The sequence below is a fragment of the Falco peregrinus genome, chromosome W (genome assembly GCF_023634155.1).
Source record: "Falco peregrinus isolate bFalPer1 chromosome W, bFalPer1.pri, whole genome shotgun sequence".
Lineage (NCBI taxonomy): Eukaryota > Metazoa > Chordata > Aves > Falconiformes > Falconidae > Falco > Falco peregrinus.
The window spans coordinates 27,658,547-27,677,126 of record NC_073743.1 but is presented as its reverse complement, the minus strand read 5'-3'; the positions used below and the strand labels follow the sequence as shown (position 1 = coordinate 27,677,126).

General features: G+C 35.9%; 1 protein-coding gene across 9 annotated transcripts in view; it reads right to left on the bottom strand.

The window, feature by feature from the left end:
* LOC129783137 (ras GTPase-activating protein 1-like) overlaps window positions 1-18,580 on the bottom strand; it is an 87,112-nt gene that overhangs the window by 30,052 nt on the left and 38,480 nt on the right. For all 9 annotated transcript variants that reach the window (XR_008745128.1, XR_008745126.1, XR_008745125.1 and 6 more), the window contains exons 9-14: window positions 10,445-10,523; window positions 8,080-8,200; window positions 5,963-6,119; window positions 3,567-3,654; window positions 2,635-2,712; window positions 18-175 (exon numbers count right to left, since the gene is read on the bottom strand). Coding sequence is in view for 3 of the 9 variants with exons in the window: in XM_055792887.1 (XP_055648862.1) it covers window positions 18-175; window positions 2,635-2,712; window positions 3,567-3,654; window positions 5,963-6,119; window positions 8,080-8,200; window positions 10,445-10,523 (681 nt within the window). In the remaining 6 variants the exon portion in view is untranslated. The remainder of the gene's footprint in view (window positions 1-17; window positions 176-2,634; window positions 2,713-3,566; window positions 3,655-5,962; window positions 6,120-8,079; window positions 8,201-10,444; window positions 10,524-18,580) is intronic.

The following is an 18,580-nucleotide window of genomic DNA, read 5'->3' as shown; positions in this document are numbered from 1 at the left end:
ATAAGATTAAGACTTACTCAAAGACAAATTCTTCTGACCATACAGGGTTCTGCCCTTCCCTGATATGTGTTTTTGCTACCTGAACACTGTTCAGGTAGATGTTACAATACGGATTAGTAAAATGTTTTACGGGGAGCGTATGAGCTTCTTCTACATGCAAAATAAGACTGCTGACCTAAAGAAAATACACAAAATTTATTTCTTTTTTTAAAAAAAGAAAGAATGGAATACCCCCCATGTGAAGGTTTAATGTTAAGGTATATATATTAAATACAAAATATAATTTCCTAATAGAAAGAGCAGGGAATAGGAATAATGGAACAAGATTTTGAGAGACATCAGTGACAAATTAAGAGCAACTCAAGTAACTTGAAAATAAACCTTACGCACCATAGTTTTAACTGATCTGATTTTTTACTTTAAAACCATCACTACAAGATATTAAGACTTGCAAGTACTAATTTTTCTACACATAGAAAATTCTACTGAAGTCAAAGACTTGTATCTTGAGTAAGAGTCATGGACAATTCCAAACACAATGCCATATTTGGTGCTTTCCTAACAGATTAGGCTCAATATGAGTCAGCAGTGTGCCCTGGAGCCAAGAGGGCAAGCCACATCCCAGGGTGTATCAAACACAGCATAACCAGCTGGTCAAAAGAGGTGATTATTCCACTGTATTTAGCATTGCTGCGACCTTACCTTGAGTACTGCGTGCAGTTCAGGGACCCACAATTAAAAAAGAATGTTAAGGTACTTGAATGCGTCCAGAGGCTGGCAACAAAGCTAGTAAAAGGGCTGGAAGGCATGAACTACAAGGAGCAGGTAAGGAATTTGGACTTGCCTAATTTGGAGGAAAGAAGGCTGAGGGGTGACCTCATTGCTCTCTACAGCTTCCTGAGGGGAAGTGGAGAGGGAGGTGCTGATCTCTTCTCCCTGGGATCCAGTGACAGGATGCATTGGAATGGTTCAAAGCTGCACTGGGGAGTTTAGACTTGACATTAGGAAGCATTTCTTTACCAAGAGGGTGGTCAAACACTGGAACAGGCTTCCTGGAGAGGTGGCCAATGCCCCGTGCCTGTCAGTGTTTGAGGCCTTTGGACAATGCCCTTAATACTATGCTTTAACTTTTGGTCAGCCCTTGAAATGGTCAGGCATTTGGACTAGATGATTGTTGTAAGTCCCTTCCAAATGAACTATTCTATTTTATTCTAAACAACAGTAGATAACATAAAATTCCCTTGTTTAACACACTACACTGTTTTCTCTCTGTTAAAAGGAAGATATTAGTCTGTACTATAGATTCTCAAAATAATAGCACTTGGAAACTCAGTTTCCAGAAAATGAGAAGTGAACTATGAAATCATTTACATTAAATACATTTTAAACAGTCTACTACTGAATTGCATGTAATTCATAGCTTAATCAAATATCTACTGATATCAACTGAGGTCAATGTAGACAAATACAGGAAATATGATACTTGATCAGGTCAAAATTCCATTTAAATCCAAATATTCAGTACTAGACGTCTCAAAGGACAGTTCAAGAAACCGTGAAACTGATATAGTTTCCTTAAAACAGTCTTGGAAGTATGACTTTTGATCTTTATACACTTTATCTACCTTGATCATTTATGCTTTTTATACTTTTCATCCCTCTAAACAATCTAACACTTCCCACACTTATTTACTTGGAAATTCTTTTACTCATTCCAGCCTATAATGAAAATAATTTTCTCATTTCCTTTATGCATTTTGATATAAGATGATCAAAACTAACTGTATCCTAAATCAGAATACCATAAATATTAAATAGCATCTATTTTCTATTCTATTCTATTCCTTCATGCAGCCTAACATTTTCTTTGCTTTTGCAAGTACAGAATTAGTTCAGATGATCACTCTGTAGGTGCTTTGCTTTTGTGGCTCCCAATTTCTTCTGCCAGTTCATATATCAATTTACCTAATTTAGTTTGGTTCTTCATAAGTATTCAATCATCTTTACTGTTGACTACAGAACAATTCTGCATTTCCTAAAAAAAAAAATTTTTTTTTTCCTTTTTCCATAGATTGATAAAACAGCTACTTCCAACATTTGTAGCATTCAAAGATATCAGGGATTATTGATTCCTGTTATTCTCCAATCATCACTGATGTAGCCCTTTATGACTATCTGTCCTTTACCTCTGAAAGAAATACTGGCCACAACAGTAATCTCAAGAGACCAAAAGAAATTACACCATAATTGCAGTTCAGCATGTATTTGTCACTGAAAAATGAATAATATTAGTTATACTACTATTTTGGTTACATGTGACATAAGTCTGTCAAATCTGGTGAACTGTAAGTTAAGACAATACAAATGCTGAATGCTTGACACTTTTACTCAAATCTGGTCAGAAATTAATACCTAGCAAAGCATCTGCCACAATTGCCTATTGTGTATATAGATATTATTATAAAGTAGAAGTCATTCCAGTTGGTTTAACAAAGGTACTGCATAACTCCAAAAAAAAAAAGTACATGTAGAATTTACTATTATTGAAAGGAAAATTCTGAGATGTATCATCATTTTGCAACAAGGAGACAACCTCTGCCATCCCCCCACCCCCCTATATCTATATAGCTTCACCTGACGTAGACGTTTATTTGATGTCCCTGAACTGTTTTTTCTTAAACTGCAAAACATCTGCAGAGCCTTCATCCAGTCCTAAGAGAGAAACACACAAAACAGTGTAACAAAAAGTCAGATTCAGCTTCTTGCAATAGAACAGACATGTCTAAAAAAAAGTAAAAAATAATACATTGAAGTATCCCAAGTTCCTTCTTTAGCTTAAAAAGAACCAACTTGTATGCACTTCAAAGTATGAAGATTCAAATAGTAAAGAAAAATTCATATCTTTTTCAGTAAAAATAAATAAACATTTACAAATCTGAAAGTTTCTCTTTTAGAAATATCAAGCATTACTGATGGATATACAGCGTAACCTTTATCAATTTTCCAGGTTAGTAATATCGAATTAAATAAAAAATGGTATATAAAATGAAGCAGGACTTGGTTGCTTCTGAGAAAATAAGTCAACAAGTCAAACCGTTCTGATCATTCTCTCTTCTATTTTTACACTGCAGTCATATTTTACTCCATATGCTTTAAACAAAAACCAAAGCAGCATTAACAGAAAAACACTGAAAAGTATAACCTACACCCCCATTCTGTCTGCTCACAAATACATAAAACAGTAATAATTTTTTTGGACTGAACAACTCCAAAAGATATTCTCCAGAAACTTCTAATGGAAACTAATGGAAGTTCAGTCCACGGGACCAGACTAGAATTTGTCCAAAGTAAAATCCCTGAAGCACAGGTAATTAATGTAGGTGATGGATTCTCAGCATCAACTATTTTCCTTACAGATCTGCTACTATCACATGGCAATATTTGCTAATGTAGACATAACCACCATCTGTGGTACGCTTGCTTTCTATTAGAGAAGGATAATATCATTAAACACTACAAAACGAAAAATTACTTTTACAATTATATTTACCAAAAAAAGCTCTCACCTGTGCTTGTTCTGGAGTTTCTCCTGCAAAGTAAAAGATGTAATGCTCTTCACTGAAGTGCTGAACTACTATCTGAAAACAGTTTGGCCTTAAAAACAAACAAAACAAAAATGTAGCATCATCACACTTGGAAATAGGAAAAATCTCAATAAGAAAAGTTTCTACGTGCTTCAAAAGCACATTTTGGTTTGAATAAATTATGTAATTTCCAGAAAATTGCACTGTAGTTCAACTAGTTTGTTTTAGAATATTTTAAAAACTTGGAACATTTTGTATTGAATATGCATGTACACTGACTTACAGTTGAGGCAAAATACACCTGTTAATGTAAATGACTTGTTAATGAGGACTATTCCCCACAAACATTTTAAATGATGCACAGGTTCAGCATTAGTTCCCAACCAATTAATCATGCATTATGGATTTGTTGGTTTAGGAGTTCAGGAAACTATATTCACATAAGGAATTCCTTATTTGAATGTGTTCCACAGCTCTCAACCAGTAAAACGTGTATTGGATCACATACTAATCACTGAATATGTGTGATCTAAACTTCTAAACCTGTAAATGCAATTATAACATCTTTGCCTTTTTATGTATCTACACTCATTTTTCAAGAAGCATCAAAAAGATTTTGTATTGTTACAAGCTGAAGTGCACACTCAATTCATAGCCTTCCACGTTACGTTCAAGGGTATTTAGCTCTCCCAAACACAGGGTTACATGAAGGATCTTACTTCACTTGCAAATGATGTTTCAGTCTTCCCTTCCCCACATCCATTGCTTAGAGAAATACTGGCATGGAATTTTGTGGCCATGCCCACAGGAGGATTGGGGAGGGAAGGCAAGAAGCAGCCAAGTCAAGGCCTACTTAAATCATTGTCACCAAAGACATGCAAAGCTACAGCCCTCACTGTACTTCTGAGAAAAGGGGAAAGGTAGTTTCTACCACCTAATTAAAACATAAGAGGAATATTGTCTCAACTACAGTTCTTCACCAACAGCTTTCTGAAGCAAATGCAACCATGCATCTCCTTCTATCCACACTTTTAGTATTAGTTATTATCCAACTACATTTTAACCCAAATTACAGTGTTTGTTAGAAGCTGCTTAACAGTCACCATTAACCAACATGTTCCTTGTTTAGTCTACACCAAAGTTTCCTGCATACTTACATGAGGAACATGTACTTCCAACTTACATGAGGAACATTTAAGTATTTTTTTTAAATGGTACTCTCATATCTATGGCTCCTCATTGCAATAGTTGTGTAGATATTTCAAAATGATTGAGAAGTGTATAAAAATCAGATGGTGCAAGAACACCAGATCTTTGCAGCTTAAGAAATTTAAACATTTTCACAGTATCTCTGTGAAAAGACTTGAAGTTGATTAAATACTTTTAATAAATATTAATAAGGTGCATGGAATAACTAGAGCTTCTTTAATGAGTTTTTCTGTTACGAAAAAATAACATTTGTAGGAGTAAATGCATCTTTTGCTTCTATATCATACAGGACTGTGCATTTTTTTATACTTAATGAAAAAAATAATGTGACCTCTTTCATCTTAGTTACCAATGATATCAGAAAGTATTTTGATTCTCAACTTCTTTGCTGATAAACACATCACTTGCAGTTGACACATTTTGAATAATCAAAATTAGTACAGTAAATGAAACTGTGAAAATTATCTCTGAATCTAATTATCTTGAAAAAATAATTTGTAAAATGTTTGCTTATATGAACTTACTGCTCTAATGTTGGTCTAATCTTATTCTTAAATAGAAAAGCACGCATAAGTTATTTAACTAATTTAGCTTTCTAATACCTATCAACAAAAGAATGCACATCTTTTGGAATGGACAAAAATCTTGATCTTATAAATTCTTGGTTTAATAGAATTAAAATCCTCAATACAGTTGCTTCATAATATTTTTAATGCCTATAATATGAAATGTGGAACAATGAATACACATATTGAAAAATGACAACACAAAAAGCCAAATTATCACATCATATTACATGAGAAAATCTTAACGCTAAGTTCTAAAAGTTCTTACTAGAAGTTGTTTATGAACAGTTGTTAGCAATCAAGTTGCCATAGCTTAGCAAGTTATCATTAATCAGTTAAATCTATCTACATATGTTCTTGCAATCTACACCAACTATAGAGTAAAATGCAGTATGAACCAAGAGTCACAATACTTTCATTTCACAATCAGCAAAAGCTAAAAAACCCCAGATGTGGACAGTTACCAGGGCTCAGGTGTCAAAAAGCAAGTTTATTGTGCCAGGCCAACTTGTTAATCAGTGACATATTGTCTGTATCTTGTATATGCCTCAAACTAGTAAACTGCCCTGCTGCATGTACAAGAATTAAAAGTCAGTGCCCTACCTGCCAAATAAACTGTCATGTACTCCATAGATTGAACACACACTAAGGTCTATTAATCCTTTAGGTTTTGTGGCTCGTTTTTCACTTTCAAAATAAATAAGCTGGGCATCATTTCCCTCCAATATAAAGTACAAGTTTTTCCATCTCTTTCCTTTACCTGTAAGGAAATCAAGAAAGAAGTTACAATATTGTTTTAAAGAAAAAGTAAATTTTGTAAATGAAGAAAAAAAGAGGTCAGTAAGGTTTTTGTCAAAAATACAAACAGAAGAACAATATACAGTTAATCATGCTTAAGCAATAACATCAGTATACATACTCAATTTTCTTTCAGCATGTAGCTAAAACTAGACCCTCTTCACAGATTCAAGTACAATTTTAGATGTTTCTCTAAACATTTTCATTAATCTCAACAGGATTAAGCAAGTGCATATGAGCTCTATTCATATCAGTGGGAAAACTGTCTATACAGTTTGCAAATAATGTGTGATGCTGTAAGTGATACAATTTATTATGGCTATCTTAATTAAGAAATAGATTTCTCTTGACATGAGAAAGTTATTTCTAAACTCTAATCAACTGATCAGCATAACAGATTGCATCACAACATCTTAAATCAGAATGACTGAATGGGAATACAATATATACAAACTTGGATCAGAATCATGCTCCAAACACACCTATATCCAAAATTTGACCAGTTCTACATTTCAGAAAAAAAACATTAAAAAAAAATTAATAACCAGAGATTTAAATGTCAACATTTGTTGGAAGACACATTAGATGTATCAGTAAAATGTGGATTTAGCCACTGACTAAACCAAAACTAAATCATTCATTGTTTAATGTCCTCTGAATTGCAACTGATAAGGAACTTTCTACAACTAATTCATACATAAACCACAGTACCTTTTAGAAAAACATTCATCCTAATTTTCAACTTGATCATCGTAGATCCACCCCAGCTCTTCATAAACAAGCACTAGTACTCACTGTTTTGGAAAACTAACATCAAGTTATTATACTCTACTAGATGGAAAAATGATTTTATTAAATGTCTGTTCTGTATGCAGCTATGTGCATCTCTCCACACCTACTCAGTACTCCTGCTTGCACATTTAAAGTAACTCATTATCCCTTTCAGGTAAAGATTTTAACTTCAAGTTCATTCTCAGCTGATTCCTCACACTACCACATCCCTCTACACCTTCTCTCAGAATTAGCACTCTCAAGAGAAGAGATGCTTTCCTTGCATTATTCAGAGGATCTAGTTTTTATTTCTTTTGAATGTGTCTTTTAAATTTGGCTATATTTAAATGCTTACCTTCTTTCCCACTTTTGCTTGCTATCCAGATCACTATCTGGTACTTATTGTTTTAGTCTTTGTCATATGCAGAAACATTATTATTCTTTGGGGGTTTTTTTGTTTTGTATTTTTGTTTAAATCAACGTTAGTGGAAACAAGAACTAAAATCATGATACTTGGAAAGGGACTAGCTTCCTTGGAACTTCAAAATCTTGCTCAATGGTAATTCTTCAGGGATATATTGAGATGAGTCAGGCAGCTTTTAATCCAAATATTCTATGCTATGTTGACTGTGTTAGCATTAGAACCTTAAAATAGTCTCAATGTACCTTGTATACCAGGATATACATTTTAAATTAAACATATTACCTAACTTGGAATAACAAAATTAAACCAGCTTTGGTCCCCAATGAATGTACTGATTTACATTATATCTAACTCTCTACAACCCATGTGATCAGCTTAAATTTAAACAAGTTGTGTATTAAATATGAATACATTTTATGAAAACATACTTCATTTAATTAGTCTGAATGTTACCTTTGATAAAAATCAGAAAACAGCACAAAAACTAAATGCCTTTTTTGGCAACAACTGCCAATCAACATCTTTATATTGCGTGTAATTTTATGTATTATGTCTTTCTATTTATGTACTTCTTAAGGAAAAAGAACCTTTCATACCCTTTACAGGCTTTCTACCACGTTTTGCTGACTTCAATTTTGCCCCCACTAGTACCAGTACTACACAAAATATGCATCCATATCTGCATTTAAAAAAAAAAAAACATTTCATAGAAGCAAACAGAACTCACTTTTTTTCAGAAGATATCCTTTTTTGACAATATTTTTATAAAAAGCATCCTTTGTTTTGCGACGAATTGTACTGTAGATTTCTTTTCCATCCACTGTATCATTAAGCATTTGTTCTTGATGCTAGTAAACAAGGAAGAAATCAACATTTTTTAAAGCTCAGAAATCACCATGAAACAATTGCACACTGAAGCTGCAATTGAAAATTTATTGAATGCTACCAATTCTTTATTATTCTCTAATGTGTCTTAAAAAAAACTAATATAACTATTTCTTGTGGAATTATTAGGCAGAAGAAAAATAAGGTTTAACTATAGACCAACTTTCACAAAGTAACATCTGTATTTATTTTTTTAACACCATAACAAGAATGGTGCAGATCACAATTAAAATTGAATGACTAACACATAAAGTTGCACAGTCCCTCACTAATCTTATTAGCACTCATGTCCCAAATGAGTATCATTCTAATAAAAAACAATAGGAGAAAATAGAAACAAGAAATAGAAAAAGGATAAGTTCACATAAAAAAATAAGATCTGGAAATGTAAATACCAAGCTAGAATGGCAAAAGTCAAGCCAAGTTTGACCTTACAGAGTTGGCTGATCAGCAAAAGTTCTTTAGCCATAAGAAAACATGAAAAGCAAGACTGTCAAGCACTGAGAACAATATTAAGATGAAGTGATATATGCACTGGCTCCATACTAAATACTCTACTTTTCTCCCTTCCCCCCCATATATCTATAAGAATTATGGTTTTGAACATGACAAAGGCAAGATGAAAAACATTTCAGTAATAGGAATTACAGGACTCACAATGGAAGCAATACCCACATTTTTACTAACTCAAGATAATCTCCATAACACAGCTATGAAAGAAACAACTACAAAACAACAGATCTAGTGAAAAATGCTTTAAAGTAAATTTCAAATTAGAAACAGGAAGTCTATAAGATTGAACCAAACAGTATTCAAGACTTCTGATTTGTTTTTCTTCAAAAACAGAGCATGACAGTATGTGGGAGAACACACAACCAGATGTAATTACACCACCAATAACTTTTTTTTTAAAAAGACAAAGGAAAATCACAAATATAACTGAATAACTTAAAAGAATTTAATGCAGTCTCACATGGAAAATTAGTCAACACAGAGAAACTTATTGATACAGGAACCATAAGTAGATATACAAAGTACCAAAGTGAAGATGATTGCCATGATCCAAAAAGAATTATGGAGAACAAGAACAGTTATTAAGTGAAGCTTTTCAAGGATCAGTCTCAGAATTCAAATTTCCTCACATTTGTCTCAACCACATTACAGAGCATGAGTTAATAGTAGCAGACAACTAGGAAGCACTGATGACAAGCCAATCAGCAATAAAGGAACAATCAGAATAATAAGGCATAAGTCTAATAATGCAACATAAAATTTGTACTTGTTGATACTTACCAATATAAAACAATATAATGTAATGTGGCTACAATAACAACACAGATAACATTCTAGGAAATATCTGGTAAGTACTCTCACAGAAAAAAGGAATTACTAATGTCATGGTATTCTGAGCTGTTCTGGTCCATTAGATTCAAGAAACATGACCTCACACTGAAATTGGTGGTAGTAGGGCAAGTACAAGAACATTATGAAGAGACAAAAAACAGACTTGGTATGCTCAGCTTAGTGAACTGACTAAAGAATACAAGAATTGTATTAATAAAATAGACCTAACAGAGAGGTAACTATTTAGGTTGAAAATTAAAATTGAATTTCTAACCATCAAAACAGAAAAGTTTGAGAATAGAGAGGGAACGAAGTATACAAATATACTTTACAACTAGCTAAAACTTTATGAAAAACTAGACAATGTGATTTGTTTATTATCGGTGGTCTCTTAGGATGAATTTATGCTACAGGGCAACAATATTCCAGAACATGCACTGTAATTGCAGCCCCCTGATCATCTCTGAAGCTTTTCTGTGCATATAAGTTTTCTCTTGAGGAAGAAAGATGCCAGACACAGAAGAATAGAGGGCAGCCTAGTTGCGCCCCCACCCCAACATGGTATTAAGGCACAACATTGGTTCCATCAGGGACCAGAGCTGGGGGCACAAGACAGAGCATTTACACCCCAGAGCACAGACAAAGCTTACCATATGTTCTGTTTACAACAAGTCAACCTTAGATAAGTGAATGCATATGAGTATAAAATGAAAGAAACACACAAGCTCAAAACAAAAAAACAGGAGGGGATGACGCTGTTTAGCTATCATGGATACCTCTGCTGTAATTCAGTTCCTATATTATAATTATTTGAGGATTAAGTCAATATCTTCAATAACAAGCACTCAGAAATTAAGTTTTACCTGCATTGGAATAGGATCTTTAAGGTAATATCCTTCAACAATCTGTTCTTTCCTATAATGTTCAATGATCTCAGCAATACTGTTCAAATAAGAAAAATAAGATTTAAAATATTAAACCAGTTAGATTTTCCTCTGTATAAGAATTTGCTTTTCCATGCAATCACACTACATTTCCTCACAAATTCATAATAAAAATCAAGTGTTAAACATTATAATCTCATTTGCAGCAATGACAATTTACTAATATATTGAAGTCAAGAAAATTCACAGAACCATAGTCATAACATATTAATTTTAAACTCCACCGAACATTTTCAATCAATTGTTGAAAATGCCTGTATTGGGGCTGGCTAGGATGGATTTAACTTTCCCCATAGCAGCCCTCATAGTGCTGTGCTTTGTATTGGTAGCTAGAACAGGTTGATAACACACAAGTGTTTTGGCTACTGCTGAGCAGTGCTTGCACAGCACCAAGGTTGTCTCTCCAACCCTGCTCCTCAAAGGCCAGCAGGCTGGGGGTGAGCAAGCAGTTGGGAGGGGACATAGCCAGGACAGCTGACCCAAACTGACCAAAGAACATTCCATACCATATGACATTGTGCTCAGCAATAAAAGTTAAGAGAAAGGAGGAGGAGGAGGAGGAGGAGAGGGGCATTCATTATTAAGGAAATTACCTTCCAAAGCAACTGAGCATACTGAGGCCCTGCTTCCCAGGAAGTGGCTGGACATTGCTTGCTGATGGGAAGTAGAGAATAAATCTTTTTGTTTTCCTTTGCTTCCACATGCAGCCTTTGCGTGTCTTTATTAAACTGCCTCTATCCTGACCCATAAGTTTTTCATCTTATTTTCTCCCCCTGTCCCACTGAGGAGGGGGAGAGTGAGAGAGGGTCTTGGTGAGTACCTGGCAGCCAGTCAAGGTCAACCCATCACAATGCCAAATGAGTACACTACTTTTTCCACATACAAGTAATGTATGTGCATTTCCCAGCTCTCCAACCAGGATAAAAATTGCTATTTTATTGGTAATAATTTTCAAAGTCCTAGAGAAACTAGGGAAAGGGAATGGGAGATGCTTCAAACTGAGCAAAGCATTTTTTTTTCTAGGAAGACAGGAGTGGGAAATAAAAAAGTTTTGTAACGTGGATTATGAAGATTATACTTCAAAATCACTGAGCTATCATGTTAAATTAACTACCCAGTCAGTAACACTCCTCTACAGTAAAGCTTGCATTCTAATTACCAGAATCAGTTTTAAATTGTATTTTGAAGGAACAGGAGAGAAGTAGTGACAGATACAAGTTAAAATTCAACATATCTTTGAGTTGCTCTTATTTTTGCAGTTACTGAAAGTTACATTGTAATAAAGAGAAACAACATTAACATCAAGACAAATGAACCATTCATATACAAAATATCAACCTGAAAATAAAGAACTAAGTAATTAAGTGGAGAACAAAAATATACTTCATGCTTTCTCACTTCACATACACTGTTAGCTGTGTGTGCAAATGTAATCAATATGACACACGTGATAGATCTTTGGCCTATTACAACGGGATACAATTTTGTCCAAAAGAAAGATATAGGATACTATAACAATGATAATAAAAATATATAAATAAAACAGTAGAAAGACATCTTTGCTTTCTTTTTCTCTATGTCATTTTTCTAAAGCTATGAACTTGCTTAAGTCAACAAATCTTCCCACCAACATTTTTATTTTTCATGTTTGTAAAGTGACTTGAATTTCTCAGTATTACTAAAAATGAAATAAATTTCAATTTTTATTGATATGCAATATGCATATGCCATTTTCTCCATAACAATTTAAGCTTTACCACACTATATAAAATAATAACTCATATTTTGCATGTTAAATAGCTATTGCCAACATCTTGTTATAAGGGCAATCAATAATAAAGCAGCTTTATGTAATTTTTTCCTCTTTCATCAAATTGAGAATACTTTGACTGTCAAAGTCTCCTCTCCTTCCTTGGTTAAAAAAACAGGAGTCATCCCTCAACATAAGAAGCAACTGCCTGATTTCTTCCAATGTTGTAAAATGAGCCGAAGAATAAACTGAGTTTATTCTCATTTGAAAACTCATTTTGGAGTTAAGAGTACCATAGAGACTAGGACTTTATGCCTTGATGGAGTGATATTAAGGGGTTTTTTTCTTTAGCCCTCTTCTTCCCCACACAAAGTCAACTCAGGTGGTCACTGTAAATTGTCTTACCACTAAAGCAGCCCAAAATGGTTAAATTTGGTTTGATATAGAGAAATAAAGATGAATCTCAATACTACATTAAAGTTACTTTAGTAATTGTAAAATGTTTAGCATAGGGCTTATTAGGCTGCCCAGATCCTAGCTACTTGGAAAATTTTAAAAATATCTCATCATCATGAGCAGTAACATTCTTTTAATACTTAATGGGTGAATTAAGAGTTATTGTAACTGTTGACATTTCAAATCGTGAATAATCCAGAAAGCAGAACACTACTCTATAAATCATTAAATTATAAAGAAAATGAATTAACATGTTAAGCCCATATTGTTCAGCCTATCAAAATATGAATTAATCTATCAGTTAAAAAAGGCTTCCAACAACACCAATCTTCTTCTAGTCTCAAAATACCTCATCCCTCAAAGATAACTTGAAAGCTTTTTCAGTGTGTAACTGTTGGGTCAATGTTTTTTATCTTCTGGATTGACATGGAATCACCAGGTACACCACCCTGTGCTGCCGCTCCCCTCCTAAATTTTACAAGTTTTTGGAAAATTCTCTCTTAGGAAGATTAGATTTCAGAAAGAAAACAGATGGAGGAGAAAGGAGCATGAGATATGTGGTAGGTTAGGTATGCCTATCCTACCACACTTTCTAAAATCAGAAGAGAAGCATTAATAAACACTATGTTACATTTAAATATTATTTCCCAGATAGTTTGTATATCCAGACATGGGTCTGGAAGTTCCACAACCTATATAAGCAATACTGTCTCTGCCTATATTCCAAAAGCAAGCACAGGTAGTGTTTTCTTCAATCCTCCCATTAAGGGGGAGAGGCTTTGGAAGAAAAAGGTGAACCCAAGACATCAATACCTGGTTCCAGGACCAGTGCCTCCACCAGAACTTTGGTTTTTATAACTACGGAAGAGTCTTTGAGACACAAGGTATGCTAGGTCCTGACGGGATCCACCTGTCTTGACAGGGGAAATACTTCTTTGATCGTAAACTGGCAGGACAGATGCAGAGGTCTTTAAACTAGAATCAGTGGGGGAAGGAGATACCAACAGGATTGCAGTAGGTCAGCCAAGGGTTGGCATGGCATCTTCTGAGGGTGGCAATGCTAATAGGAACATTTATGCTGCTCCAGGGAGCACTGAGGACATAGGAGCACATCTGAAATGCTTGTGCGCCAACACATGCAGCGTGAGAGACAAACAGGATGAACTGGAAGCGTTGGTCAGCTCCCAGAGCTCTGATGTCATTGGTATTAGTGAGACTTGATGGAATGAGTCCCATGATTGGAGAGCTGGGATGGAGGGCTACAGGCTGTTCAGGAGGGATAGGCAGGGCAGGTGAGGTGGGAGAGTTGCACTGTATGTAAGGGAGAGGTGTGACTGTGCAGCCCTTACAGTAAGCAATGAAATGGTTGAGAGCCTCTGGGTGAGGATTAGGGGGATGGAAAACAAAGCAGCTGTCATAGCAGGCGTCTACTACAGATCACCCAGTCAGGATGTTAACACTGATGAGTTAGTCTATAGGCAATTAGGAGAAATCTCTGGATCGGTTAGCCCTTGTCCTTCTGAGAGATTTCAACTTCCCAGGTATCAACAGGGAATACCATACTGCTGTGACAAGCAGGTTTGAAAATTCTTGAAGTTTGTGGAAGATAACTTCTTGTCACAGTGTCCTGGTTTCGGCTTAAAACACGTTGCAGCTTAAACCTGGTTGGGTTAAACCACGACACACAGGTCCTCAGTGTGCCAACTAGGAAAGATGTTTGTGAATAGAGGAGTTGTGGGAGATGTGATGGTAGGTGGCCGTCTTGACCACAGTGATCACAAAATGGTTGAGTTTAAAACTTTCAGTGTAGTGAGAAAAAAGGACAGCAGAGTTGCTGTCTTGGATTTCAGGAGAGCAAACTTCAAGCTATTCAGGGAGCTAATCTGCTTTTGAGGACTTAGGGGTTCATGAGAGCTGGTCAGTTCTTACGAACCACCTTTTAAAAGCACAGGAGCAGGCAATCCCATTGTGCTGCAAGTCAGGCAAGCAGGGCAGAAGACCAGCTTGTCTGAACAAGGAACTCCTTGTGGAGCTCAAAAGGAAAAAGAAATTGTATGATCTCTGGAAGCAAGGTCAGGCTTCTCAGGAAAATTACAATGCTATGGTTCATATACGCAGGGAGAAGACACAAAAGGCCAAAGATCAACTAAAGTTGAAAATTGCCAGTGTTTTGCCAGACAACAAGTAAGGCTTTTTAAAGTATGTTAATAGCAAGAGAAGGTCCAAAGAAAACATTGGACTGGTACCTGTTGAAGATGGTCATCTGACTAATAGCAATGAAGAAAAATCAGAGGCATTCAATGCTTTTTTTGCCTCAGTCTTTAATAATACTGCTAGACCTTGGGCTGCCTGGTCCCCTGAACCAGAGGACCATGAGTGTGGGAACAGTGCCTTTCCATTTGTGGACACTGAAATTATAAGGGACCAGCTGTATCAGCTGAATGTTCACAAGTCCATAAGGCCTGATGGGATTCATCCCAGAGTACTGAAGGAGCTAGCGGATGTTACAGCAGGCCCCCTCTCAATAATCTTCCAAACGCCTTGGGAGTCTGGGGAAGTCCCTGATGACTGGAAGCTAGCCACTGTTATTCCAATTTACAAGAATGCCGTGAGGGAAGACCCAGGGTACTACACAGACCTGTTAGTCTAACCTCAGTTCCTGGAAAAATTATAGAGAAGATTATACCGGGTACTGCTGAAAGGCATTTAAAGGACAATACAATCATCAGGCACAGACATCATAGGCTCACAAAGGGAAACTCCTGTCTAAACATTCTGATATCCTTCTACAATAAGGTCACCTGCCCAGCGGATGAAGGGAAGGCAGTGGATATAGGTTTTCTGGATTTTAGTAAGGCTTCTGATATTGTCCCTCACAGCATCCTTCTGGACAAGCTGTCCAACTCTGGAATGAGCAGGTTCATGGTGCACTGGGTGAAGAACTGGCTGAAGGGCAGGGCTCAAAGGGTTGTAGTGAATGGGGCTACATCTGGCTGGTGACCATTGACCAGCAGTGTTCAGGTTTCAATTCTAGGGCCAGTTCTGTTCAATATTTTTATCGATGATCTGGATGCAGGAGTTGAATGCACCATGAGCAGGTTTGCTGATGATACCAAAATGGGAGGTGCTGTTGACTCCCTGAAAGCACAAGATGCCTTGCAGAGGGATATAGATAGATTGGAGCATTGGGCTATGGTTAAAGGCGTGAAATTTAACAAGAACAAATGCTGGATTCTGCACCTGAGATGGAGTAATGCCAGACACAAGCATAAATTGGGAGAAGAGACACTAGAGAGCAGCCCTGCAGAAAGGGATCTGGGGGTGCTAGTTAACAGGAGACTCAATAGGAGTCAGCAGTGTGCCCTGGCAGCCAAGAGGGCAAACCGCATCCCGGGGTGTATCAAACACAGCATAACCAGCTGGTCAAAAGAGGTGATTATCCCACTGTATTTAGCAATGGTGCAGCCTCACCTTGAGTATTGTGTGCAGTTTGGGGCCCCACAATTTAAAAAGGATACTTGAATGCATCCAGAGGCCGGCAACAAACTGGTGAAAGGGCTGGAAGGCATGTCCTATGAGGAGCAGCTAAGGATTCTGGGCTTATCCATTGAACAAAAAAAACCCCTGTAAAATATGGAAGTTATTCACAGAATAGTTTAGGTTGGAAGGGACCTCCAAGATCATCTAGTTCAAGTCCCCATCTCAAAGAAGGGTTAAGAAGAACAGCTTGCTTAGGACCTCGTTCAGTCATGTTTTGAGTATCTCTGAGGATGGAGATTCTACAACCTCTTTGGATACCCTTTCCCAGTGTTTGATCACCCTCACAGGAGAGAAAAAACACTAGTAAAACACCTCCCAAAACCACAAAAAAATTGGTTTCTGTTCAGATGGAATTTTCTGTATTTCAATTTGTGCCTACTGTCTTTTTTTCTGTCACTGGCCACCACTAAAAAGAGTCTGTTTCTTCTTTTCTCCCTCACATGAGGTATTTATACACAGTGATAAGATCCATCCCCCACCTTCTCAAAGCTGAAGGCTCCCAGCTCTCTCTACCTGTCCTCATATGACAGATACTCTAATCCCTTAATCATCTTCATGGCCCTTTGCTAGAAGCCTACAACACCTGGATTCATTATTCCCAAGCAGTCTCCCATCCAAGTACTAACTGGGCCCAATACTGCTTAGCTTCTGAGATGAGATGAAATAGAGAATGTTCAGGATGGTGTGGCCACAGGCTAATAAGCATATTTTTTCTGTTTGAGATTTCATGATACGCAGTTAGTAAAATTGCCCCCCACCCCAAACAGACATTGTCAATTTTTACATTAAGAAGTAGATATTACTCCAGTAATCAACCATCTTATCAATATAATAAACAGAAAGATCACAGAAGTTACATGCTTTGCTGAAGTCCATTGGAAAATACTATTTCATTATATAGTCAAAATAATTCACTCAAAATGTATTTAACATTTCCTATATATTAGGACCTTCAAATAGACAACTAAAAGACTACAGATTGGCTGTTCTGTAGAGATCATGTAAGAATAAGAAATAACGAAAGCAGACCTCCATATGAGAGAGTGTAAATACAGTCTGTTAGTTATACTCATCAACAGAAGTTTTGAGCAATTTATATACAGAATGGTGGGAGAACATGCCAAGAGAAAAGGTTAGTATAAAAAGTAGTCTTCCTATGCATCACAGAACACTAGATTCTCAAGATGTACCCAGGAATTTTTCCCCATGATCACCCAGAATAATTTTGGCTTGCTTTTGGAATATAGGCAGAGACATAGCATTTCTTATATAGGTTGCAGACCTTCCAGTCCCATGCCTGGATATTCAAATTACCTGGGAAATAAAACAATAGCCAACTTTTGAGTTGGTTTCCTTACTATTCTCCAGGCTCTTACTTTTGTATGGAAAATATTAGTCTATAATTTATGTTACTAGAACTGCAATCAATACTCTGCAAACAAAAGAACAGAAATACTCTGCAAACAAAAGAACAGATTGGCTTTATTTTATCCATTTTTTTTAATCCCACTTACAATCACTAAAACAGCAAGAGAAGAATATTAAGAGAAACAACACTACTACCAATGATGATTTTTTTAAAGTTCCAGTCTAATACTAGTATCAGATTTAAAGTAGATATCTTCAGGCATTTAAAGAAATAGCTTATTATAAAAAAGATCAATTAAAACTGTTTAATAGATGCATTTAAACAAACAGCACTTCTTCAACCTCTAGATTTTCACCATGAAGACAAACTCTACGTTTTTAGATAAGTTATAACAAAGAAAAACAGATGTTCTCTCCACCTCAAGAAATGCTCATAAATAATTTCATTATCTTGCATAAATCCATATTTCCTATGTTTCTGTTCTGGATTCAATGCCATTTGATGCTTTTCAGCCACTTCTGATTGTTCCATACAACAATCCACCTTAGTCTTCATATATTTAAAGACTTCCTTCTTCCAGTGTCCATAACAAATAAAACAGTACAAGAATTAAAAAGCCCACAGAAAGTTAATCCTTTTTTCCTGCTTCTTATTTATTGCCCTCTGTAGTAGATCTTATGGCAAATTATTTGGGGCAGTTACCACCTTCATTTTGCATCATTATCTTGCATTACATACTGTTTGAACTTTCAAGATTATAAACTTTCAGAAAATACTAACTTGGACAGAATTTGAGCCTAGGAGTACATTAGTAGTTCCCCAAAACATTCAACTAAAACTAGAAGTCTTTCAAAGCCAAGCAGTTCTCTTTCACTGAGGAGGATCTTTGCAACCTAGGTACCAAAATATTCAAAAAAACCTCTAAAAGCATATTATCATA